We start from the raw sequence: 27,219 nt of genomic DNA on the forward strand, positions 1-27,219 counted from the left end.
GGAAGGGGGCGGGGCCCGACCGTGGGGCAAGAACGGGGTGGGAAGCCTTGCACCCGAGCTCCGCCTCCCGCCCCTCCTCCGCCTCCTCCCCTTCCCCCGACTCGGCCCTGGGGAGGGGTGGGTGGGTGGGGATTCTGGGCGGGTGGCGGAATCACTGTCGCTTCAGCCAGGCTTCGGAGAGGACGGACGCGCCTGGTGCCCCGGGGAGGGGCGCCACCAGGGGAGGAGGAGGAGGAGGTGGAGAGGAAGAGACGCCCTCTCTGCCCGAGCCCTCTCGAGGCTCTGACCCTAGGGGCAAGGAGACTGACAAGTTCCTCCACCTCGTCTGCCCGAAGAGGCCGCGACCCTGGAGGGATCTGAGCACCAGGGGCGCCCCAGGGGCCTAGAGCTACAGTCTCAGGGACCACTGCAAGGTTTCCAGTTGCCTAGATAACGAGCCGAGCCGAGGTCAGAGCAACAACTCTTCTAGCCACCTGCCTGGACTGCTGGCTCAGGCACCAGTCCCAGCCCCGTGCGTCCAGCCCAGGTGACATGCCGGTGCTCTCCACCCCCCGGGCCTCGCGGGTGACCACGCTGAAGCGCACAGCTGTGGTCCTGGCCCTCACAGCCTATGGAGCCCACAAAATCTACCCCCTGGTGCGGCAATGCCTGGCTCCGGCCAGGGCCCCTCAGGTGCCTGCACGGGAGTCCACACAGGATGCCTCCGGGGCCACAGTGGCCGCAGCAGCCAAGGCTGGTGTGAACCGGGTGTTCTTGCAGCGACTCTTGTGGCTCCTGAGGCTGCTCTTCCCCAGGATCCTGTGCCGGGAGACGGGGCTGCTGGCGCTGCATTCGGCCGCCCTGGTGAGCCGGACTTTTCTGTCAGTATATGTGGCCCGCCTGGATGGACGGCTGGCCCGCTGCATCGTACGAAAGGACCCTCAGGCCTTTGGCTGGCAGCTCCTGCAATGGATCCTCATTGCCCTCCCAGCCACCTTCATCAACAGTGCCATCCGCTACCTGGAGGGCCAGCTGGCGCTGTCTTTCCGCAGCCGTCTAGTGGCCCATGCCTACAGCCTCTACTTCTCCCAGCAGACCTACTATAGAGTCAGCAACATGGACGGGCGGCTCCGCAACCCTGACCAGTCCCTGACGGAAGATGTGGTGGCCTTTGCTGCCTCTGTGGCCCACCTCTACTCCAACCTGACCAAGCCGCTCCTGGATGTGGCCGTGACCGCCTACACCCTTCTTCAAACGGCCCGTTCCCGTGGAGCTGGCACGGCCTGGCCCTCAGCCATTGCTGGTCTCGTGGTGTTCCTCACAGCTAACGTGCTGCGAGCCTTCTCACCCAAGTTTGGGGAGCTGGTGGCAGAGGAGGCGCGGCGGAAGGGGGAGCTGCGCTACATGCACTCTCGAGTGGTGGCCAATTCAGAGGAGATCGCCTTCTATGGGGGTCACGAGGTGGGGCAGGTTGGGGTGCTGAGCATTGAGGAAAGCATGTGGCTGGGAAGCCCGGGAGTAGGCAGTGGTGAATGGCAGAGAAAGCCCAGGGCTAGCCGGTGTTGACGCCAGAGGTGTGGGCAGGCCATGGGAGAGGGACCCTGGGGGTGGCCAGGGCCTTGGGCAGCCCAGACTTAGGCACAGAAATGAAGAAGCAGGAAGACTGGGTGGGGACTGCCTTGGGCTAGCTGCCTATATACCCCAGGCCACTTCTGCTTCCTTTCCTCCTCGGTGAGGTTGTCCTGGCCTTGGAGTTGCAGCTCCTAGTGGTTTGCGATGCTAGAGCTCCTGGCTCACCCCATTCCTGCAGCCAGTCGGGAGGAGGCTCCTGCTGTCTAGGAGCGGGGACGGTGGGATGTGGCCTGCTGCTCGGTCCCTCCTGGGCCCCCAGGCCCTTTGAAGACCTGCGTCCAGCCGAGCTGGCCGGCCAGGCAGACAGGCATTATGGGCATGACTCAGCCCAAGCGGAGGTTAACGAGCAGCACCCAGCGCGGTGGCCGCAGCAGTGGTAGCGCTTGGCGCTCCAGGTCAATGGCTCCCTTGCCTGAGCCCGCGGGGCCAGCCTGGCTGCCGGCTCAGCTGCCTCCCGGAGGCCCCGAGCCAGGGATGCTGGGCCCGGCCGCCACTGCGGCGGGACGCACTTCCTGCCCGCCCAGCGGCCACCCTGCCCCCGGCGTGGCCGCCCTTCCGCCTGGATCACCGGGCTCGGCTACCCAGCGGGCCGGGCTGAGGCCGGGGCCAGGCAGGGCCGAGAGCCTGGTGCTGGGAAAGGTTACTCCAGGCCAATGCTCCCTTTATCTCGCCCCAGCCCCTCCCCTTCCTCGTGCCTGGGGTTGCAGCTGCCTCCGGCCCTGCTCCCTGCAACTCTGGTTTCGGTTCCAAGTGCTTCTGGGGGAGGGGCGCAATGGCATCCACCTCCTGAAGGCCTGTGTGTCCTCACTGGATCAGGTGGCCTCTTGCCCCCGGACCTTGTCTCACTGACTGCGCATCGGTCTCCAGATTAGGAGTAAAAGTGCCTGGTCTGCAGCCACAACCCCCTCTCGTTCTCTCGCGCACGCCGGGCCGCAGGGCCTTGGCAGGCAGCCGTGGCCTTGGGTGAGGCGCTTGGCACATTACCCGCAGCTACATTGTCTGCCCCAGCTGGCACTCCTGCCAGCTCCCAGCACGAGTCAGGATTGTCAGGGTGCTCACAGGAGGCGTGCTGACTTCAGGAACACGGGATTGGGCTTGAGGCAGAACCATGCCATGCGGAGGACCTGTATAATGAGAGCAGACGGGAGATCACCGGCTCTCTGAAGGACTTCCTCTGGGCTAGCTTCAGGAAGTAGCATGTTTGCTAGGAGGATTTGCTGGTGGGAGGTATGGGGGGAACCCCAGTGTGCATCCATGTCTCTTTAGGCCTTGGCCAAAATGCTAGAAAGCAGCGTGAGGTGACGGGCCCCCATGGGTGGGTTGATGGCCCTTATTGTGCAGGCATGTGGCTCACGCCAGTCCCACTGGTTGACATACCCATGGACGCTGGCCCAGGCTCAGACCAACAGGTTAGGGCAGAGGTGATTGGCCAGCTGGCAGGCAGACAGCAGAGTATTCTGTTCTTACTGAGATTTCAATGAGGAGGGTTATTTAGACACATGCACACACACATATGCATACGTACAATGTCTTATTGGCTTGAAAGCAAGGTAAACCTTTTTTGATAAGTCAAAGCATCATTTACAAGAGTCTGGTTCTTCTGCCAGTGTGGTCCAAATTCCACGCTACTTCTACCTTCAGGCAGTGTGAGCTTCGGCAGATCACTTTGTCTCTCTGGGTTCTGTAGTGTCCTAGTGCCCTAGTGTAGAATGGACATGAGAATACAGGTGCAGTGGCATGTGATGAGAATCAAATGCAGAGTCGGGTATGAAAGCACTTGGCTGGGCAGCTGTTGTCAGTCAGGGGTAGGAAGGCATAGCTGGGATACGTGTTCCTGTACTGAGCCAAGAAATCTATGATCCAATGGCCACCTTGCTGCGACCACTTCCGGCCACCTCCAGCCCCTCTGCCTGTCTGGATGCTGCGGCCATGGGAAAGCCTCTTTCTGTCCTACTCCCTTTCCTGCTTTCTCTTCTTCAGGCCTGTACCCATCCTGAGTTAGCAGATGGTGGCCAGTGCAGGAAGGGGAAGAGCAGGGAGGGCTCAACGGCAGGTCTGTCCATTAGGGGGCAAGGCCTGCGGGGCTGGCTCGGGAGCATGCCCTTCAGGTTTCAGTGGGAGAAAACAGTGGAAGTTTCTCACCCAGAGGAACCTTGGGAAGGTAGGGGGAGGCGGGGCCTAAGTAGGCCAAAGTAGACTGTTGAACCAAGTTCTTCAAAATAAAGTACTGCCTTTTGCTTTCCTGTACTGCCCTTTGCTGAGTTCAGGTTAGTCTCCCAGCAGTTGCCCAAAGAAACGGACAAGGTGACTATCCTTGGTCCATGTCAAGAAGCTGACCAGGGCAAAGAAAGGGGCATAGTAAGCATCCCAACCAAAGAGGTCGTGGAAAGAGGGGACAGGAATGGGCCTCGGCAGGTGGGGGGTGAGTCCCTCCTTCAACACTGCTGTACCCCAGTGCCATGACTTCAGACAATCCTGTACCACCCCCCTCCAAGTTGGAGACCTGTCCACTATAAATGTAGCCCAGGCATAACCCTCAGCTCTCAACCTTGGTGTGGCCATCAAATGGCGTGGCCATCAGATGGCATGGTGTGTGTGTGTGTGTGTGCGCGCGTGTGCGTGCAGTGCGCACGCGGCGCTTGGGGGCTCTTGCTGTCACCCCCATAGTAGTTATCACGAGACCTCTGAACTCTCTCTGTCACCCCTCCCTGGCAGGTGGAGCTGGCCCTGCTGCAGCGTTCCTACAAGGCCCTGGCTTCCCAAATCAACCTCATCCTGCTGGAGCGCCTGTGGTATGTCATGCTGGAGCAGTTTCTCATGAAGTACGTGTGGAGTGCCTCGGGCCTACTCATGGTGGCTGTCCCCATAATCACTGCCACCGGCTACTCAGAGACAGGTAAGAGTCAGCACACCCAGGGGGTGGAGGCGGGGCCCGTCCTGGACCAGTTGGCTGGGAGGTTCAGGAGGGCCCACTGCTTAGCCAGCCTGTCTGCCCCTTCCACTGCCCAGGCTCTGAGGGCCTCGCTGGCTTCCTGGAGATCACCCGAGGTCGTGCTGTCCCTTGTTGCCTTCCACTGTGCATGACTCTCCTCTTTACTGCATCTCACACTCCTTGGTACTGCTCAGCTGAGCTCAGGGGCTGCAACTCAGACACACTGCATGTCCTTCACCAGGCGTGTGCACCTTGCACACCTGTACCTGTCCTCCGCCCAACTGTGACTCAGAGGTGGGAGGATGGGGATGTACCTTGAGCGAGCCCCTTCACCCATGGGTCTTGGCTTTCCCATGCCTCAAACAGCTCTGGCATGTTGCAGAGGCTCGAGACCTCTGCCCTGAGGCCTGGGGGGATTGGGAAGCCTGTTCTACCTGTTACTCTAGCATTTGGATGGTCAGGATTCTCATTTTGTTCCTCTACTGGTTTGCAACACATTCTATTTGCAGTCTTTTCATGATTGCCCTTTCAAAGGTTAGTGTCTCTAGATTAATCGATGGCTCCGCCTCCCTCTGACGCTTAGAACACTTGAACTCCAGGATCATCCCCCGTTGATGTGTTTGATGTAGCCCAGTGTCAAATTTGCTTTGCCATGTTTTTATACTTGGCTATTGCTTTATCGAGTCAATGCATGTTTCAATTCAACCCCGTGTTTACCGATTTCTCTGCTCACCAGTCCTTTCTCGCAGCCCAGTTATCTTCGTCCACGTAGACACCTTTCAGAAGTTCTTTCTGCAAGGCTTTCGTCATCATGGGCACTTCACAATTATTTTGTTGTCTGAAAATGTCTTTATTTTACCCTTTTTCCCCAAACTAAAGATTAGCTGGGTGTGGGAGTCCAGGCGGACAGTTATTTGCTCTCAGCCCAGTGACAATATTCCATTGTCTCTGCTGGAAAAATCTGTTATCAGCTTAACTCCCCTCAGCAGCCTGTGTTATCTCACTGGTTACTTTTAGACTTTTCTTTCTCTGGTATTCTGCAGTTTTGCTTCGAAGTGTTAACCAGTGGGTTTCTGTTTATCCTGCTTGAGACTCGTTGTATGGCCTTTGAAGACTAAGATTTGTTTTCAATCGTTCTGGACAATTCTCAGCTGTCCAGCTGTTTCAAATATTGCTTCGCTCTTGTTTTACTCCTTGCTTCTGGAACTTCTGCTAGACATGTGCTGGACTTCTCACTCTTTCCTCTGGCTCTTCAACTCTCCTATTTCCCATCTAGCACAATACGTGCTGAATCCTAGGAGATTCCCGCAGATCTTCCTGCTCCCTCATTGGCCAGTTTTCTCTTCAGCTGAGTCTAATTTAATTTTTTTTTTTTATTTCAGTGACTATTTCTGTCAAGTTCTATTTGATTCTCTTTCAAATAGAAATTTTTTTTTCAAATAGAAGCTTCAAACTGTTTTAGCAAGTGTCTGATTTTCTCACCTTTTTGACTGCTCTTTTTATACTGTGTGTCATATTAATCATAACTTATTCCACAATCTCTAGCCAGCTATTGGGTTATCTGAATTCTTGGGTGTCTAAGCCAGCTTCACTCGTGGTAGATTTTTTTCTTTATGGGTTTTGCAACCAGACTTCTGGGAACCCTGAGTGGCCTAACCGGAGGGTGCAATTCCCCAGTGTATACTGGCTTTTGTTTTGGTCAAGCTCCCTAGTAATTAACCATTTGGAAGCCATTTTCATGTTAACTTCTCAGCTTGGGGAGGAGGGGTTCCTGAGCTTGGAGGTAGTATTCATTTGAACCTCAGACACATAATTACTAATTCTTAGAGGAGACCTTTGTTCCCTGAACCTAGAGCTCTGGCTATACGACCTGTCTTCTCATCTCTGGGGATTTCACTGGCGCACCTGACTGCTGGCTTCTCTGTGGGCTCCTGGGAATTTGCCTTGCTTTCCTACCAGCACAGCTCTGCTTTCAAAGGCGTTCTATTTTATGCAGTTTGATAGTAAGAGGTTTTTCAGTTATTTATAGAGAGAGCCTGACTTGTTTCGGAACCAGAAGTCTCTCTGATTCCCTATTGGCGGCTCTACCTTGGGGCTTCTGTACCCTCAGCTGTCTGTCCCTCTCTGGGTGACCTCCAAGAGGAAGGATCGAATTAGAGGGGGTTGGTTACTTTCCTCTGATGCCCATACATAAAGGATGGCCCTGATTTAGGCGCAGGTGCCAGACTCAGTCAGCAGGTGTCAGATCCCAAGCCTGGGGATGGACCCATGGTTTCTGTGAGGAAGCGCCTGCAGCCACGTTCCTCTGCGCCTGGCACTGGGCATAGCTCGGCCTATTTAGTCCCCAAGGCCTCTCTCTCTTCTGAAGGCCTGGGGTTTTTTGGAGCCTGTACTGGGCCAGGCTTCATGAGTGATTAAAGAAGCAGGAACTCCTATCCCCAGGCTCATGACACTTATACGTGTAAAAACGTGAAATGTTCCTGTCTCTCTTGCTCACTCCACTTCCATCTTACTGGCCTCCTTGTTGTTCCCTCAAAACACCACGTAGGCTTCTGCCTCAGGACCTTTGCACATGCTGCTCCCTCTCAGGAACGCTCTGTCCTCTGAGGTCCCACCCTCCTTCTATCAGAGTTTTGCTCACAGGAACCCTCTAGGTGAGGCCTACCCTGCCTATCACCCAGACTCTCTCTTCCCCTTCCCTGCCTCCCTGCTTTCCCAAGCGCTGGACGCCCTATCTGTTCCACCTATCTATCTGGTTTATAGTTTCTCTGTCCCCTTTGGGCTGGGAGCTCATTGAGGGCAGGGATTTTTGTCTGTTTTGTTCCTGCTCCCGGTGTTGCAAGGAGGCTGAGACCACTGGGGGCCAGTGGGAGGATACAGACACTTATCAACTGGAGCATATGGCTTTGCCCTTCTGGCCTGCTGACCAGCAAAGCTGGAGGACCCAGCAGAGGGGTGGCCTTGCCGTGAATAGCTACTTGGTGTCCTGCTCTAAGGCCCTGGTCTTAGCTGCCCCCGGGTAGTTTGTTCTGGCTCCAGGAAGGTGCCAGCTGTTGCCAGGATGCCCCAGGCACCTGCAGACCCTTTTCCCATCCTGGTAGGAGGGCTTGTGTCCATCTGCCTGTGGGGGGCTGTGTTCCTGGGGGCACAGTGGGAAGGAAAGCCCAGGACCTTAGACTGTGAGGATTAACACCCCCTTCACCCCCCAGTTCCCTGAATTCCTGGGCCAGGGCCCAGAAGGTATGCAAGGAGCTCTGGCCAACCATCACACCCCCTTTCCACCTCACGCTGCAGCCGAGCTGCTCTGGAGGGCCATCTGCCCTGAGCCGACTTCCTGCCCCTTCCTGCCCCCCCACCGCCACCATATCCCTGAAGCTCCTTCCTCCAATCAACATATGTCCACTTCTGCCTCAGGAGCCCCAGCTTTCCCTGGGTACCCCAATGGGTGCAGCTCATGCACCCACACCCCGTACCCTCAGAGTCAGCATTCCCGTTGCTCCTCATCGCCATTTCCGGAACATTCCTTGTACAAAAGACCTGCCCCTCTGGGGGTTCCTAGGGTCAGGGGCGTGAAGGCCATTGACAAGAGACAGTGAAGCTGAGTGACCATGGGGTCTAGACTGAGACAGCAAAGCAAGTCAAGACAGGAGCAGGCTCTGGGGAGAAGTCAGGGCATCGAGGGTGGCCATTCTCATGGAGGCCACAGGGGGAAGTGAGGGACAAATCGGAGTAGTAATGGAGGTTTGAAAGGGGATAGTCATGCTTGAGGGGCTCAGGGGTGCAACATTTCTGGGTGTTAGAGGACGAGGTGCAGGTGTGGCCCCGGAGAGCCTGCTATGGACAGTTCAGGATACAGGGCTGGGGCAGTCTAGGGGGAAGGAGCTGGCTGTGCCAAGAAAGAAAGCCAAGTGCCTAGTGGCTCATTTTCTTTTATCCGTGTTATTGAGATACAGTTAACATAGCCTACAATTCAGCCTTTTAAATTATTCAATTCAGTGGTTTTTAATATATTCACAAAGTTGTGCATCTATCATCAGCATTTCAGTCCAGACCATCGTTATCACCCCAAAAGGAAAGCCCGGAACCATTAGCAGTCACTCCCCATCCCCCAGCCCCTGGTACCCACTAATCTTTTTGTCACTATGGACTTGCGTCTTATGGACACCTCATATGAATGGAATCACACAATATGTGGCCCTTTGGGACTGGCTTCTTTCACCGACGAGGACGTTTTCAAGTTTCATCCACGTTGTAGGATGAATCAGTGCTTCATCACTTTAATGGCTGAATCATATTCCATTGTATAAATGCACCACAATTTCTTTATCTATTCATCCATTGATGGACATTTGGGTTGTTTCCACTTTTTGGCTGTTATGAATAATGGTGCTGTGATCGTGTGTGTGCAAGTTTCTCTACAGACATATTTTCGTTTCTCCTGGATATATACCTGGGAGTGCAATTGCTGGGTCATATGGTAACTCTATGTTTAACTTTTTGAGAAACTGCCAAACCGTTTTCCACAGCAGCTGCACCATTTTATGTTCCCACCGGCACTGTATAAGGGATCCAATTCCTCCACTTCCTCACCAATACTTCTTATCTCTTTTTAATTATAGCCCTCCTAGTGGTTATGAAGTGATAAATTTTGATTTGCATTTCCCTGATGACCAGTGATGTTGACCATCTTTTCATGAGCTTATTGGCCGTGAGTCTATGTCTTAGATATACAATAGAAATGTCTGTTCAGCTCTTTTGCCCACTGTTTATTGTGTTGTTTGTCTCTTTGTTGTTGAATTGAAAAAGTTCTTCATATATTCTGAATACTAGACCCTTATCAGACATATGATTTGTGGATATTTTCTCCCAGGCTGTAAGTTGTCTTTTTGCTTTCTTGATGGTTTCCTTTGGTGCCCGAGAGTTTTTTCATTTTGATGGAGCTCACTGATCTGTTTTCTTTTGTTGCTGGTGCTTTTTGGTATCATATTTAAGGAGCCATACCTAATCCCAGGTCACAGAGATTTACCCCTCCTTTCTCATAAGAGTTTTGTAGTCTTGCTCTTATGTGCAGGCCAGTCCTCCCCTTTGAGTTCGTTTTGGTGTGTGGTGTGAGATAGCGGCCATTCTTTTGCATGTGGATACCTGTGTCCCAGCACCATTTGCTGCAGAAGCTTGTGTTGCCCCCAGTGGGTCAGTTTTGACTTCTCACTGCCCCTGCCCCTCCCCTCCACTGTGCGCCACAGACTCAGAGGCCGTCAAGAAGGCAGCCTTGGAGATGAAGGAGGATGAGCTGGTGAGTGAGCGCACGGAAGCCTTCACCATCGCCCGAAACCTCCTCACGGCAGCTGCGGATGCCATTGAGCGGATCATATCATCCTACAAGGAGGTACTCCCCACAGTGTCCGCCCTGCCGTGCCCCCCATCCCCCGCAGCTGGCAGGGGCTGAGCCAGAGCCACCCTCCCCACAGGTGACAGAGCTGGCCGGCTACACAGCCCGGGTACATGAGATGTTCCAGGTGTTTGAAGATGTCCAGCACAGCCGTTTCAAGAGGCCCGGGGAGCCGGAGGATGCTCAGGCAGGGTCCGGGGCTGTGGTCAGGCCTGGTGTCCGTGTGGAGGGGCCACTGCAGATCCGAGGTAAGGGCATCGCCCCAACAGAGGTCCCACTCATCCCTACCCTACCATGGCAGGCACCTCCCAGGGCCCTGGGAGGGCAGGATCTTTGAGCTGTGCCCCCAAGGAGCGGTTCCTGGGTGAGTCGTAGCTCCGACCACTTTCCTTCCCAGAGCAGTCACTGCTGGCCAGTTCCTTCCAGGTACCCTGGCCGGGATTTCTCTTTGCGAAAAAAGGGAGACAGGGTCCCTGAGTGGAGGGGGATCGCTCACCCTTGTGGGCAGCAAGAGAAAGTTGAAGGCCACGGCAGGGGCCAGGATGCTGTGGAAGACGGGCTGCAGTGTTTGAACTGCCATTAAGATGGTGCCAGGAAGGGAGGGCTGCAGAGCAGGAGGGGTCTCTATACCTCAGGGTCCAGAGGCCGGAGAAGTGGCTTCGACCCTCCCCTGCCCAGAGCACAGCCCCAGGCACCGGGACGGGGGTGGTCTACTTGAAGGAAGAGCCACCGTACTCCCAAGGGGCCTTGAAGCACACACCAGCACGCTGTTGGGGGTGGGGTCACGTGGAAGATACCAAAAGCAAAGGGCATGTCTCCCTTCCTTGTGTTCTGTCCCCAGGCCGAGTGATAGACGTGGAGCAGGGGATTGTTTGTGACAATATCCCCATCATCACACCCACGGGAGAGGTGGTGGTGGCCAGCCTCAACATCAGGGTAGGTTGAGCGGGCTGGGCTGGGCTGGGCTGAGCCTTGGGGCCCACGGCCTGGCCTTCTGCATCTGCACATCCCAGCTCTTGGCATCTAGCCTGGCCAGCCTGCCCGTGTTGTCAGTAGCCATTGTCCCCATATCTACGTGGCAGGCGGGCTAAGGTCAAAGTGAAAGACCAACGTGTCTTTGACTGTTAGTTGTGGGGCAATGGAGACAGAGCTGATAAAAGAGACTTGCAATGACCAGGATTGGCCAAGAGTCACGCGAGTGTTCCTGGCCCTATCGGCACCAGCCACACCCCCACCCCGCCCCAGTCCCCCAGAAGCCCAGGACTTGGGGACTCTGGTGCAACTCGAACTGTAGTAAAAGAGATTGCCCTCCACTGACCTGGGCTTGGGGTCCCACCCTTCTGCTTCAAGAAGCCCCCAGTGCGTATGTGTGTGGAAAGGAAGCCTTGGTGGCTGACGAACATCCACCTGTCACCTGTGTCCCCAACCAGGGCTTTGGATAGGGTTCGGGAGTGATGGAGTAAATGAGAGACCTGTGGGGGGCAGGGGAAGTGAGAGGGAGTCATTCATTCATTCATTTATTCATTCAACCACTGTTCTCTGAGCTCCAGGCTAGGCACTGGAAACCAGAGGGCAATCTGGGTGTCCCCTGCCCTCTGGGAGGCCCCACTCTGGGAAGCCCTAACGTGTTACAAAGTTCCCCAGTTAGATAGCTGCCAGGGTCCAGCAGGGACCATGGGAAGGGTGGTCACCATCCCCAGAGAGAGCAGAGAGTAGATGAAGCTTCACCCAGGAGCCTTCAGGCAGGTGCACAGCATGATGAAGAAGGCCTCCCACAGAGGGCAGGCGGGGAAAAGGCAGTGGGGTGGCAGGAGTGAGGAGCTGGGGGCCTTGGGGCCAGGTCCTGAAGGGGCCATGTGTACCTAGCTAAGGCGTGGGTCAGCAGGAGCCATGAGCGGGCAGGGAGTAAATGGAAGAAGCAAATGTGCAGGGCAATGCCTGGGGCTCCTTTCCTTGATCTGCTGAGAGGGGCCCTGAGAGCCATTTGGGGGCTGGGAACATGTCATTACAGCAAGCAGCACAGGACAGTGGGGTGATCCCTATCGCCCCCAGCAGTGGTTTCTCTTGGGGTGTAGGGGGAGCCGTCGATGGCTGGTTTATCCAAGGTGAATGGTTTCCAGGCAGGCCGGGTGGAATCCCAAGTGGGCAAAAACCAGAGGCCCTGGTGAGCAGGGGCTCAGCTGGGTAGGAAGCAAGGCCAGGCTTGGAGTGGGGTGACAGGTGGAAAAGCAGGGCGTGGACTAAGCAAGAGCTCTGGCCTGGTGGAGCTGGTGGTGGAGCTGAGCTCTGAGGCTGGGAGATGTTGGGGAAGGCGAGCAGTTCCTGGCCATGATAGGCCGGGTGGTGGGGTGAGAAGGATGGCAGGAGAGACGCAGGGGAGAAGGTGAGGGAGGCAGCCGTGACACTGGCTGAGGGCCAAAGCAGCTCTCCCAGAGCCCGATGCCAGGGGAGCCCTCACACATCTGGACGGAGGGAGGCCCAGGCCCAGCCCAAGGGAATTTATAGTCTAACAAAGGACCACAAATCGAAGGCCTCAAACAATGGAAATGGAGTCTCTTCCAGTTCTGGGGGCCAGAAGTCCAGACCAGGGTGTCTCCTGAGGGCAGTGAGGGAGAATGCATTCCAGGCCACCCAGCTTCTGGTGGTTGCTAGCCATCATTGGTGTTCCTTGGCTTCATGCCCATCTCAGCCTCTGTCTTCACATGGCATTCTCCCTGTGTACGTGGCTCTGTGTCCAAATATCCCCTTTTTATAAGAATGTGAGTCACATTGGATTAGGAGTCACCCCACTCCAGGATGACCTCATCTAAACTGAAGTATAATCATTACATCTGCAAAGACTATTTCCAGATAAGAAAGATCACATTCTGAGGTCCTGGGGGTTAGGACTCCAACACATGAATTTGGGGGGACACAGTTCAACTCCTAACACCGACCGAGGCAAGCTAGGGATGGCTTCACATGGGCCACACTTATAGATCTTCCAAGGATGGTGGAGGCCAGTAGGCAGCCGAGGGCAGCAGTCTCCCTGCCCTCTGACCCATCCTACTCTCACCCCCACCCCCAGCTTGGCTGGCCTTTTTCCATCAGCCAGTGGGCATCATGTGATAGGCTGTTGGGGAGCTTGAGGCTCTTGACAGTCTGGGGGTCCCTGTGGCATCTCCGTGGCACCCTAGCACTGTGGGGACAGTGAGAGGGCCATGAAGGACAGATGCTCTAAAGAAAGCGCCTTCCAGGGGCAGCTTCTAAAGGGAAAGCGGTTCTGCTGGGGAGGCCAAAACGCTTGGGTTCCCAGTGAAGCCGGATGGCATGGGATAGAGGCTGACGTTGGCTTTCTGGGGCACGCACCCATTCATGTGGCTATGGCAGAATAGGCCCTTCTCCTGCTGGCACCATGCCTTCTGGTGTGTGTTGGGGCCTTAGGGGACAGGCCAGGGCCCAAAACAGGCATTTGATTAGAGCTCTGGACGCTGGACCTCATCGCCTGGGCCCTGCTGTTCTTTACTGGGAGGGCCTACCTGCCGGCCTCGGCATGCACTTAGGTACAGGGAGCTGTCAGAGGCTGTCAGGAAGGCCACAGGTGAGAGGAAGGAGGTCCAAGCCACCCTGGATACAATGGCACTGCCTCCACAGGTGGAAGAGGGCATGCACCTGCTCATCACGGGTCCCAACGGCTGCGGCAAGAGTTCTCTGTTCCGGATCCTTGGCGGGCTCTGGCCCACATATGGCGGCGTGCTCTATAAGCCCCCGCCCCAGCGCATGTTCTACATCCCTCAGAGGTGAGCGATGCAGGGGAAAGGGAGGGAGCCAGGGCCCCCAGCTCTGCTCCTTCCCACCTATGGAGCCTGACACCCAGGAGACGGCAGAGCATGTGTCTCTGTATGTATGGTGTGTGAGCGTGTGTGTGTGTGATCACGTGCCTTCCTGTGCTGTGTGTGTGTATGCGCACTCTGGGTGCAGGGTGTGTGTGAGTGTGGTGTTCGTAGGAGGGCGTGAGCACTATGGCGCAATTTGTGGCGGGGGTCTGTGGGCTTCGAGTCAGCCCCGCTTCCAGCAGCCAGAGCCCACGGCGGAGCCCAGAGCCTGCACAGGCACAGGGCATCGGCAGGGAAGCAGGGCCCGGCCTTCCCTCCGTGGACATGCCACTTTTCCACAGGCCCTACATGTCCGTGGGCTCCTTGCGGGACCAGGTAATCTACCCGGACTCCGTGGAGGACATGCAAAGGAAGGGCTATTCGGAGGAGCACCTGGAAGCCATTCTGGACATCGTGCACCTGAACCACATCCTGCAGCGGGAAGGAGGTAGGGGGTTGGGGCAGCTCACCTCTCAGCACGAAGGAGTGAGCCATCCATCCGGGAACCTGCTGCCACCCCAGCCCCTGCCTCCCTCTTGGCCCCCTACGTCCAGGAGACCAAAGTGCTAGGTGCCCCGAGAGCCCCAGCCCCGCCTAACAGGGAGGACTGACAGGAAGCCGGTGGCCCAGGTGGCTTGTGTGCAAGGGAAGAGAGGCCCAGCACGCAGGCAGGGGGCATCCAGCAGAGCTGGGGGTGGGGAAGGCCCTGCCGGGAAAGGAAGCCCTTGGAAGGCTTTAAGCAGGGAAGTGACAGGTCAGTTTGGAATTTCAGCAAGAGGACAGACCATGGGCGTGGTGTGGACTGGGCAGCCAGGGAGGAGCGAGCACCGAGGGCTTGTGGTGTGGTAAGAGGTAGGAGCAGAGGTGTGGAGGAGACCCCGGGGTTTCTGGCTTGAGCCTGGGAGGTGCTGTCCCCTGGGAAGGAGATGAGGGAGGGACAGGCTGGTAGCCAGAGAAGGCATTGGTCAGGGGCTTACCTGGTTTGTCTGCAAATGCCCTTTGGGCCTGAAGGTGAGGAGGAGATGGTGGAACCCAGGGCGGGGCTGAGCTGATAGTCTTAGTGAAATCTGAGCAGCAGCGTCCTGCTTCCTGCCTCTGCCACTTAGGGGCAGCTTGACCTTAAGCAAAGACCGCATCTCTTGGGCTCTCTCCACCTGTGGAAGCGAATGGGTACAAGTCCCTCCCCTCAGCGCCAGCAGTGTAGAAATCATGCCTGCCGATGCTTCCCAGGTGTTGCGGCCTGTGCAGAAAGGGGGCTACAGGTGGTGAAGTTGTGGTTGCCATGGTCACGCTGAAGCTTCATCCCCAGCTTCCCCCTGGATGAGCCAGACCTCTTTTGCTCCAGCCAGCCTGCGGCTGGGAGTGTACCCCTCCTCCTGTCCTCCAGGGCACCCCTGAGGCAGACCATCACAACCTATTAGCACTGAGTTCAGCTATAACAGACCCCCCCTCCCCCGCAGTGGCTCAAGTCACACAGCTTTATCTTACTGTGACATAAAAGTCCTGAGGAAGTGGGGGGCGCTCTGCTCTGTTCAGCCTCTGTTCCCAGAGTCACTTCATGATCCCAGATGGTTGTTCCGACCATCACATCACACCCCAGACCATAGGACGGAGGAAATAGGGAGAAGGGGCAAAGGGTACATGCCGTCTGATTTTAAAGAAAGTTCCAGAAGCTGCCACATGTGTAACACGTACACGTATACCCCATTGGCCAGAATTCAGTCACATAGTCACACCACCTCAAGACAAGCTAGGGAATGTAGTCTTTTTTGTGGGTACCACGTGCCCTACCAAAACTTCTAGGCCAATGGGAAGGCAGAGTAGCTGTAGGAGGCGAGGAGCCATTTCTGATGAATCACCCACATACCTGCTCATTCTAACAGCTTCCAGAGCCTTGCTGAGGTGCTGGCACCAAACAGGGACACAAAGATCCGAGTGCCTAAGGGTGAGAAGTCTTCTGCAGAGACCATTCCAGCCATCCTGGGGCTGGCTCTTCATTGGCACCCTGTTAGGTCTTGTATGAGTTCTCGGGGGCTGCCGTAACAGAGTACCACAAACTGGGGGGCTTAAACAACAGCAATGGATAAGCCCCCAGCTCTGGGGGCTAGCAGTCCAAGATCAGGTGTCGGCAGGGTTGGCTCTTTCTGAGGGCTCTGGGGGAGAATCTATTCCAGGCCTCTCTCCTCGGCTTGTAGACAGCCATCTTCTCCCTCTGTCTCTTCATATTACCTTTCCTCTATGCGTGTCTTTGTGTCCAAATTTTCTCATTTTATAAGGACACCTATGATATTGCGTCAGGGTCCACCCTAGTGACTCACTTTAACTTGATTGCCTCTGTGAAGACCTTTTCTCCAAATGTCACCTTCTGAGGTCCTGGGGGTTAGGACTCCCATATATCTTCTTTTGGAGGGGACACAATTCTGGTCCCAACTTCTTTTGACTATTGAAGTATCACCTACAGACAGACAAGTACCCAGAGCACATGTATCCAGCGGTTGGCCTTCTCCGGAGTCAAATGTGCTGCCACCTTCCACTGTCACTCATCTCCCAGCCCCTCCCAGCATGCCCACCACCCCCAGCGAGCCTGGGCCTGGGCCCTTGTTGAGGTGAACAGAGTCCCTTTGTCCCCTGCCCAGGTTGGGAGGCCGTATGTGACTGGAAGGACGTTCTGTCGGGGGGCGAGAAGCAGAGAATCGGCATGGCCCGCATGTTCTATCACAAGTGAGTGGGCTGTCCAGGGTACTAGGGCTCCCTCGAGTACTGGGTGCTCTCCCAGCCAGCGGCAGAGACAAAGGCAGCTCAGCACGCATGCTCCCTGGGGCCTCCTTAGGGGGAAGGCAGTACCATTAGAAGGTCCCATCCCAGGCTCCAGCAGGGATTATGCCACAAAGTGGGAGGGGGCTGGGATTAGGCCAGAACATCAGCAATGGAGGGTCCACAGCCCGCCTTATCCACTCGGTACCCACCCCCAAGGCCCAAGTACGCCCTCCTGGATGAATGTACCAGCGCCGTGAGCATCGATGTGGAAGGCAAAATTTTCCAGGCGGCGAAGGACGCAGGCATCGCTCTGCTTTCCATCACCCACCGGCCCTCCCTGTGGTAGGTACCCTTCCTTCCTGCCTGGAGTTGAGGGAAGGGAGCTCCCTTCTCACATTTGTCACCCACATGGTTTTGCAGCTGGGGGGGATGGTGCTGCCATTGAGGGGTAAAGGGCCCCAGTAGGCCCAGCAAGCATCTGCTGAACAGCCTCTGCACCTCCATCCCTGCCCCTCTCCTGACCCAGGAAGTACCACACACACTTGCTGCAGTTCGATGGGGAGGGCGGCTGGAAGTTCGAGAAGCTGGACTCGGCCACCCGCCTGAGCCTGACTGAGGAGAAGCAGCGGCTTGAGCAGCAGCTGGCAGGCATTCCCAAGGTGCAGCGGCGTCTCCAGGAGCTCTGCCAGATCCTGGGCCAAGGCCCCAGGGTCCTCCAGGGTGCTGCCACCTGACAGGGCCATGGCGCTGGGCCCTCAGCCTGCCCCTCCCCGAGCCCTCGGATCATATGAAGGAAACAGCAGCACCTGCCCACCCACTCGCACCCAGCCCCACCACAGGCCCACCCTGCTGCATGCCTTTCCCTCCTCCCAGGCCTCCCGGCCACTGGCCTGCCCTGCCTAGAAGACTGCCAGTGAAACCATTGTGCCCGACCCCCGTGCCCCTGCCCTCAGGCAAGTAGACATGGAAAGTCCTACCCTGCTGCCTGCACCAACCCTGCCCCACCATAACTGTGACCTCCTGGGCAGGGTAACTGAGTCCTTTCTTTTCTTTGGGGAGGGGGAGAGGTGTAGGAGGTGAGTCCCAGCTCACACTGCCAGCCAGTCTGTGCCGAGCTTCTGCATTTGTGGGGCACTGCCCTCCTGAGACCGAAGTCCCCCTTATTTCTTCCTTTTCAGGCCCTCAGAGGCCTTATGGTCCATCCCTCTATTGCCACCACCCAAGTGGCCACCAAGGCTCCCATCCCACGGGATGCCCTTCCTGCCATAGAAACGGCCAAAAGGGACCCATGGCCAGACAGGGTCCCTTGTCTGCCCATTCTCCCTGCCAGTCGTGCCGAAGAGCCCTCGGGAGAAAGTATTGCACAGCATTTCTCAGCAAGCGATAATAAGAATGTAGTCCCTACCCCTGTCCGTCCCTACACGCTAATTTATTGGATTCCTGACTGTAGCCTTCTCGGTTGCCAATGTGAGCACCATGCTAGCAGGGGAGGCAGCCCAGGCTGTGGTCCTTCCACAGGTGGCCCAGCCCCTGAGCCAGCCCCAGCCAGCCTGTGGCTCCACCAGCCTACACTGCCAGCTGCCACCAGGGGGGCCCAGGCCAGCCAGAGGGGGAGATGGATACTGGTGCCGCCGGGAGTACGGGCACCTGTGTTCCCAGCTCAGTGCCAAAGAGGGGTCAGCTGGGGAAACTGTCTCTGCAAAGCCAGCCCCTGTCCTAGAGGGAGACCCCGCTGCTGCCGCTGTGTGCCTTTTGGAGGGGGACCCTCAGCCGTCGGGCCGGGGAGCCTCCCTCAGTCCCTCAGTAAAAACCTTCCGTGGAAAGTGCATTCCTGCCTCCTGGCCTCTTTATCTGGCGTGGTTTAGAGGAGGGGCAGGAGGGGGCTTGGTCAGGTATCGGGGAGAAGAACCTCGGCCCACACCCCCCACCTGAAGACAGCTCAGCACATTCTCTGACTGACATGGTGGTGGGAACGTGGACCTTGCAACCTCTCAAAAATATTGGCTGAGCCCAAATAGGACTCTGGATCAAGCCTGGACCTGATGCTGGGGTGGGAGGAGGAGACCAATGCCTGGTCCCTGTATGAGAAGCTTCTGGAGAGATAGTGTGGGAAAAACAGCGAGCTGCAAAATGGGCTGGTGGGGGGCACACGGAGGCAGAAGGGTCCTGATCTGGCCTGGCAAGGGGCAGTGGGGAAGAAGTGGTTCTAGACCTTCTAAGAGGAGAGGGAACGCTTGTGCAAAGGCCCAGGGATGAATCAGGAGCAAGATGCAGGATATTAATGCTAAGTGCAGGGGGAAGGAGGGGCCGGGGCCATGCTAAGGAGCCTGGGCTTATTTGGGAGGCAAGGAAAAAGGACTGAAGAATTCTTAGCACAGTGGAAACCACATGGAGCTGTGCTTAAAGCCGGTTGTTTGGAGGGAGGCACATCTCTATAAAAAGAATGAAGTTCTGACCCATCCTGTAACATGGGTGAATTGCAAAGACATGATGCTGCGTGAAAAAGAGCCAGTCACAAAAGACACATATGGTATGAGTCCATTCACATGAAATGTCCAGAGTACACAAGTCCACAGAGACAGAAAGGAGGTCAGTGGGGGCCGGGGGCCAGGGAGGTGGGAAATGGAGAGTGATTGTTAGTGGGTACAAGGTTTCCTTTTGGGGTGATGAAAATGTTGTGGAACTAGATAGAAGCGATGGTTGCACAACATTGTGAATGTACTAAATGCCACTGAATTGTACACTTTAAAAGGGTTAATTGTATGTTATGTGAGAGAGGCACAGATGAGCGAACACACCACTCAAAGCAGGCAGTGCAAAATGAGCTGAGGCCTGAAATCCTGGATGGATTAGAAAGAGATTAGAAGAAAACCAACAACTGTAGGGGGTCATACTCTGGGGGTTGGGAGGGGGAAAGTCAAGGTGATCCCTGGGTTCTGGCTTGAGTGGCCAGGTGGGTGATGACACCCTTCACTGAAGGAGGGTCAGGTCTGAGAGAAGGTGTCACCTGGTTAGCATTTGCTAGGCCTGGGCCAGCAGCCCCCGTGGCAGTTGACCCAAGGAGTGTGCAGCACGGACAAGCTCTAGCCTGGAGATCCTCTAATGGGGCATCAGGCAACAGAGAGGCAGGTGGTGGTTAAAAATCTACATAGACACCCTGAAGAGAAGGGGCTTGGTCTCGGGGGGATGGGAATTAGACTACGTTTTATCCAAATTTGGAGGTTAGGATTTGTTACTGATCCCAGGAAAGGTGCTGAATCGGAGGGTGGGGAGTCGTTCCTCCATTTCCCAGATTGTGTAAGTCATCCCTACCTGAACATCCTGTCTTTTCTTTTTCTTTTTTTGTTTGAAATTTAAATAGCTAGAGTGGTTCTGTGGTCTGCCACCCAACCTTAATTGATACAGATTGTAAGAGACAAACCCAGCAAATATTGTCCAAAACGAAGTTAGTGAAGAGAAAGTAACAGTAGACAAAGTGGACCTCAGGGCAGAAATCATTAGGAATTAAAGAGGTCACTGCATAATAATTAAAGAAAGAATTAATTGGAAGCATTAACCATTCTGAACATGTGTGCACCTGCCGAATGACAGAGCCTGAAATGCATATGAAACAAAAAGCAGTTAAAGGAAAAATTAATAAATCAGTAAATTCACCACAATATATTACACCACCTCTCACTATAATTGGCAACTCAAGCAGACAAAACTAGTAAGAACATAGGGAAAATTGAACAAGCTTGCTTAACAGACATCTCAAAATATTCTTTTCAAGTTCACGTCAAACATTTACGAAAATTCACCATGTCCTAGATTGCAAATATTAAAAGAATCAGCATCATACGGATCATGTTCTCAAACTGTGATAGAACAAAATCAAATCGATAATAAAACTAAAATTAAGTCTTCCTAGGTTTGGAAATTTTAATTTATAAGTTTAAATTTAAAAATAGACTTCCAAATAATTGGTCCAAGAAGAGTTATAATGAAAATCTAAAAATGGAACTGAACAACAATGAAAAAACTACATATGAAAACTTGTGGGGTGTAGCTCAAGCAGTACTTAGGAGGAAATGTATAGCCTTAGAATGAAAAAGATGAGGGTGGCCGGATGGCTCAGTTGGTCAGAGCGCAAGCTCAACTGGGTTGCCAGTTCGATTCCCACATGGGTCAGTGAGCTGCGCCCTCCACAACTAGATTGAAGGACAATGACTTGGGGCTGGTGGGCCCTGGAGAAACACACTGTTCCCCAATATTCCCCAATTTTAAAAAAAGTGATACTTGAATCTAAGGAAAAAAGAAAACCAAATATCTAAAAAAAGAAGAGAGAGAGAGAGAGAGAGAGAGACAGAGAGACAGAGACAGACAGAGAGAGAGAGAGATTGAGAGAAAACCTTATTTAAAAAATGAAAAAGATATGCACCAATTCAGGAAGTTAGAAAAACCACAGTAGAATAAACCCAAACAAAGCAGAAGGAAGGAAATCACAAAGACAGCAGAAATGAACGAAATGGAAAAAAAGAAAGATCAATAAAACCAAAAGTTGATTCTTTGAAATGAGTAAAATAGGCAAGCCTCTGGCAAGAATGAAAAGAGAGAAGATACACATAAATAATGCTTGGAAGGAAAAGAGGAAAATAACCACAGACCCAACAGCCATTTCAAACCTAATGGAAGACTGGGGTAAGCATGGAAGCTTGAACACCTGTGTGGTCCCTGCTTCTCAAAACACACAAAAGTGACAGTAAGGGGATGACACATGTAAAAAGAAATAAATTCACCAAAGAAAGGGAGAGGAGTGACTACCAAGAAAATTTTGGAAGCTGGAAGACGGGTGGAGGAGTTATAACTAATTTAGGGACCAGAGCAAACTTTTGAAACAACGGTGGGAGGCGGCCAGCAGCAGGGACTGGTTTGCACAAGAATTGGAGGCACGGGACATCTCAGAAGAAAAAAATGTGTGCATGTATCGTGGGGGTGGTGAAATAGAAGGACCAGATTTTACTCTCTGGGTAATGAAAACAGAAGGTCTGTGGAAATGAAAATTAAAGCCACAGTGAAGTATCCTTTTATTCCCACTGATTGGCAGAAATTAGAAAATCTGACAATACAAAGTGTTGGCAGTGCTATGGAGTAGCAGGAACTCATACACTGTGGGGCAGGAGAGGGGGATGTACGCTGATAGAGCCACTTTGGAAAACAATTTGGCATTTTCTAGTAGAGCTGAAGACTGCACGTTTATGATATAACAATGTCACTGCTGGAGAAGTTCTTTCACAAATATACCAGCTGACATGCACAAATCGCTCATAGCAGCATTGTTTATAACAGGCAAAAGCCAGAAACAACACAAATGTCCATGAACAGGAGAATAAACAAACTATGTTAGTCAGATGACGGAAAACTATTCAGCAAGAAAAATGAATGAATTATAGCAATATGCATCAACTTGAATATATGTCACAAATATAATATAGAATGAAAACAACGAGTTTCAGAAAAATACATCCAGTATGATTCCATTTATATAAAGTTCAAAAAATACAAAACTAAATAATATATCATTTAGAGATAGTTCATATTTAGGACAAACATAAAGAAAAGCAAGGAAAGAATATTGGTTGCGTCTGTCAAGGAAGAAAAACAATACGTGGGGACTTCAAAGATATTGGAAATGTCCTCCCACTGGCAGTGGAGACATATGTGTATCACTTTCTCATCATTCTCTAAACAATTCATACAAGTACTGTGTACTCTTTTGTGTGGATTAGGTTGAATAAGATGAAACTGCCATTTTTATAGGTCAAAAATAGCTGGATATTAAGCAATATCATCTATTTTGACTTACCGAATTTCATAATAAAATAAAACCAAAAGACTTTATGCTAATAAGTTTGAAACTTTGACAAAATGGGCATGTTTCTAGGAAAATATGGTTTATCAAAAAATTGACTCAAAATAGAAAAATTCACTCTAAAATTCATATGGAATCTCTGGGGACCTCAAAGAGCCAAAACAATTCTAAAAAGGAAGAACAAAGTTGGAGGACTCACACTTCCTGATTTTAAAACATATTACAAAGCTACAGGAATTGAAACAGTGTGGTTCTGGCATGAAGACAAACAATAGACAAATGGAACAGAAATAAGCCCTCACATATGTGGTCAAATGATCTTTAACAGAGAGCCAAGACCATTCAATGGGGTAAAGGACAGTCTCTTCAACAAATGGTGGTGGGAAAACTAAATATTCACATGCAAAAGAATGATGTTGGACCCTTATCTTACATCATATACAAAAATCAACTCAAAATAGATTAAAGACCTAACTGTAATAACTAAAACTATAAAAACTCTAGAAGAAAATACAGGGGGAAAGCTTCCTGGCGTTGGACTGGCCAATAACTTCTTGCAAATGACACCAAAACCATAGGCAACAAGCTCTTTCATCTTGGCTGCCAACAGACCATCCAGACTGAGGAAGACCCAGAAACTTCGGGGCCATGTGAGCCATGGCCATGGCCACATTGGCAAGCACCAGAAGCACCCGGAAGGCTGAGGTAATGCTGGTGGCACACATCACCACAGGATCAACTTCAACAACTATCACCCAAGTTACTTTGGGAAAGGTGGTACCATGAGGCATTACCACTTAAACAGTAACCAGAGCTTCGGCTCAACTGTCAACCTTGATAAACTGTGGACCTTGGTCAGAGAACAGATACGGGCAAATGCTGCCAAAAACAAGACTGGAGCTGCTCCTATCATTGACGTGATGCAATCAGGATACTTACTACAAAGTTCTGGGGAAGGGAAAGCTCCCAAAGCAGGCTGGCATCGTGCAGGCCAAATTTTTCAGTAGAAGAGCTTAAAAGAAGATCAAGGGTGTTGGAGGGGCCTGTGTCCTGGTATCATGAAGCCACATGGAAGGGAGTTCATTAAATGCTCAGGTGTTTTTCAAAAAAAATAAAAAAGCATAGGCAACAAAAGCAAAAGTAGACAAATGGGACTACATCAAACTTAAAAACTTTTGTGCATCAAAGTACACAATCAACAGAGTGAAAGGCTTTCTACGGAATGGGAGAAAATATTTGCAAATCATATATCTGATAAGGGGTTAATATCCAGAATATACAAAGAACTCCTACAACTCAACAATAAAAATCAAATTGCCCAATGAAAAATGAGCAAAGGAGTTGAACAGACATTTTTCCAAAGAGGACATACAGATGGCCAATAAGCATATGAAAAGATGCTCAACATCACTAATCATTGAGAAATATAAATCAAAACCACAGCAAGATATCACCTCATACCCATTAGGACGGTTACTATAAAAAAAAAGAAAATATCAACTTCATATGGGAGCCCCCTTACTACAGAAATTTTACTAAGTCTCCTTTTCCCTAGTGTCTTAGCTCCTTAGCCCTGGGCTTTCATTCCTCTTCTAATCAGTTTCTGAATCCTAGACTAAAGATTGCTCCTAGCCTGAGTCACAGGATGTCTCTCACCCCTGCTTCTGATAACTACTTAAAAACCTCTGACTTCCCAACATCCCCCAAGCCATTCCGGATCTAACTCTTGGATAACTCCATCCCAGAGACCAAATAGGCTTTAACATTCCCCCAGGCCAGCATACTTGTTGATTGTAATCATTGGAGCCTAATGTTTTTCCAACCCATTCTGGGCCCAGCTCCTGGACAATTGCTGCCACCTGAATGACGGGTTGAACGGCCACAGGCTCTATAGAGCTGACAGATTTATTAATTAAAATCTATTTTTCCTCATTCAGGGGCTTTGGGGATACAGAGGATACCCCAGCAAGACTGCCAGCCACAACCAAAGAAGCCAACGCCCTCTTCCAGGCGGACCTCAGGACCCCTTCCTCGCATCTAAGATCAGATAGGGCAAGAATTCCGTGAATCCTCAATAGGTAGGGACAGCTCTACGCCTCTGCCCAGCAGGAAGCAGATACGGAAGAAAATACCTCCTGTCCGTCAGGTTCCCATAGAGATTTTATGGAGATAGTGTCTCTCACGGGGAAAACAAGGCAGGCAGTTAGAGCTAGGCATCGGGTCTCTGCATTCCTGCACTTCGAACATCACCCACAGAATGCGACCGCCAAAAAGACCTCCCCTCTCCGCCCAAAACTTCCCGTTCATTGTAATTATGTACCCTATGAGGAACAAATGGGTACAAAATACGCAACTAGATTCAACAGGCCACTCACACCTGCGCAGTAAGGGCCACAACAACCATCATTTCACCTGGGCCTCATTATACCATCATTATAATATCATACATATGCCCAGAAGTTCATTAATATCATTATAACAGACTAAATTCTGGGAAGGAACATGCACAGTCTAAAAAGATGAGGTAATAGCCCCTTGTCAATCACAGGTGTCAATCAAGTGGTCCCACGCCCGGAAAGGAACAGCCCATTCTAGAGAAAAAAGGGATTAAAAACTCCAAGTCTTGGCCATTCAGGACTTTTTGAGCCTCTTCTTTTGCTCAGCCCACTCCAAACCCTTTGGAGTGTACTTTTTTCTCCTAGTAATGCCACCTTGGGCCCTCGAGAGCCATTTTCTACTGCTCGGGTTCACTCCTATTTCTTTGAGTGTATTATCTCTTCTAATAAACTGTACTTTCACTACTTTATTTCCATGTCTCGTTCAGTTCTTTGCTCGAGACGCCAAGAACCTGGACACCGCACCGAGAAGGGCCTGCTCTCCGGTAACAAAGTGTTGGCAAGGATGTGGAGAAACTAGAACACTTGTGCACATGTTGGTGGGATTATAAAATGGTACAACTGCCATGGGAAACAGTATGGAGTTGCCTCAAAAAATTAGAAATAGAATTACCATAGGATTCAGCAATCCCACTTCTGGGTATATGTCCAAAAGAACTGAAAGCAGAGATATTTGCATATCCATGATCATGGTTGCACTATTCACAATAGCCAAGAGGCAGAAACAATCTGAGTGTCCATCCTCTGATGAATAGATAAGCAAAACGTGGTCTATCAATACAGTGGTCTATTATTCCACCTTAGAAAGGAAGGAAATCCTGCCACATACTACAACACGGATGAACCTGGAGGACATGCTTCGTGAAATAAGCCCGTCACAAAAGACAAGTGCTGTATGATTCTCCTTATATGAGTTATCTAAAGTAGTCAAACTCAGAGCGACAGAAAGTAGAAGGGTGGGTGCCAGGGGCTGGGGGACGGGAGAAAGAGGTGTTCAATGAATATAGAGTTTCAGTTTTGCAAGAAGGAAAAGTTCTGGAGACCTGTTTCACAACAATGTGAGTGTACTTAACACAATTGAACTGTACAGTTGAAAATGGTTAAGATGATAAACTTTACGTTATGTATTTTTTACCACAATAAAAAAATTGGCTCAAGAAGAAACAGAAAATCTGAACAGTCTGTGGGACAGAGCCCCAGAGAGCAGTTTCCAGGCTCTTGGCCTCACGTGGAAAGGTGCTGGCTCGGGTAGTAGATGGCCATCAGCTGTGACTAGTTGGCCATCAGCTGTAACCAGTTAGCCATTGGCCACTGATGTAACTGCCGTGGCTGAGCTAGCAAGCACGGATGGCAGTTAGCAAGGGGTTGGTTGGTTGGTAGAGAAGCGGACGGCGGGTTGTGGCTAGCAAGTGGGGTTAACAAGTGTGGATGGCGGATTGCGGATCGTGGGGATCCTACTTCCTGTGTCTCCAACCCAGCCGCCATTGAGAATATAGTGGTATGACTCCCCTATCCATGGCTCTGTGGGTGTTCCTTTTTGGCCTCACCTTATCCTGCGTTCTTGTGCAGGGAGTGGGAGCTGACACCCTGCTTGACACAGTCCCATAATTATTAAAGAAATTGGATCAGTAGGTTAAAATGTATGGATAGAGGGGCAGGAGGCTGCAAAAACAAGGAAGGCCTAGATAGTATTACAGGTGAATTCTATCAAACCTTCAAGGAAATGATAACCCTCTTAGATAAATTGTTCCAGGGAACAGAAAAAGAGGAAATGTCTTCTGAATGCATTTTATGATGTCTTGATAGCAAAACCCAACAAGGATTGTACAAGGCTAAAAAAAAAAAAAAAATCCAAACCAGAACTGTATATGAATACACCATGACAGAGTTGAGTTTAGTCCAGAAAATGCAAGGGTGGTTTAACGTTAGAAAATCAATTGACGTATGTTACCACATTAACAGATGAGAGGAGGAAAAACTTGTCATCACCTTAATGCATTCAGAAAAGGCATTTGATAAAATTTAACGTATAGCAAACTAGGACCGGAAGGGAATGTCCTTAACTCATAAAGGTGTCTACCAAACACCCCCTGTAAACATCATACTTAATCATTAAACATTGAGAACATTCTCTTTGCTTCCATTCAATGGTGCACTGTCCGGGGAAGTAAAGCGAGAAAAAGAAACCACAGTTAAAAGGACTGGAAAAGAAGAAACAAAACAGTCATTACTGGCAGATGATTATTATGTAAGGTGAAAACCAAAAAGTGTCCACAAAGGGAATCCAGAATTATTACACTTCATACAAGTTCTATTGTTCAAAGCTTCTCCCCCACCATCAGCCCGCCACAAACTCCTGGAGTTCTAAATCCCTCCCTGGATCCTTCTTGGCCATCTGGCCTTCCCCCATGCCCCTGGTCTCCCTTCTG

At 51.9% G+C, this 27,219-nt stretch overlaps 1 protein-coding gene and 1 pseudogene across 1 annotated transcript; both read left to right on the top strand.

The window, feature by feature from the left end:
* Nucleotides 1–153: 153 nt before the first annotated feature.
* On the top strand, nucleotides 154–18,371 carry ABCD1 (ATP binding cassette subfamily D member 1). Its single transcript, XM_019755106.3, has 10 exons — nucleotides 154–1,440; nucleotides 4,327–4,507; nucleotides 9,787–9,929; nucleotides 10,012–10,180; nucleotides 10,774–10,868; nucleotides 13,566–13,711; nucleotides 14,089–14,234; nucleotides 16,423–16,507; nucleotides 16,760–16,885; nucleotides 17,070–18,371. The coding sequence occupies exons 1-10, from the start codon at nucleotides 532–534 to the stop codon at nucleotides 17,275–17,277; spliced, it is 2,208 nt and encodes a 735-aa protein (XP_019610665.2). The 5' UTR covers nucleotides 154–531; the 3' UTR covers nucleotides 17,278–18,371.
* LOC109460064 (large ribosomal subunit protein uL15-like) lies at nucleotides 18,020–23,456 on the top strand (annotated as a pseudogene).
* The last annotated feature ends 3,763 nt before the right edge of the window (nucleotides 23,457–27,219 follow it).

Source organism: Rhinolophus sinicus, chromosome 18 (genome assembly GCF_057876585.1).
Source record: "Rhinolophus sinicus isolate RSI-liver-muscle chromosome 18, RSI-T2T, whole genome shotgun sequence".
NCBI lineage: Eukaryota > Metazoa > Chordata > Mammalia > Chiroptera > Rhinolophidae > Rhinolophus > Rhinolophus sinicus.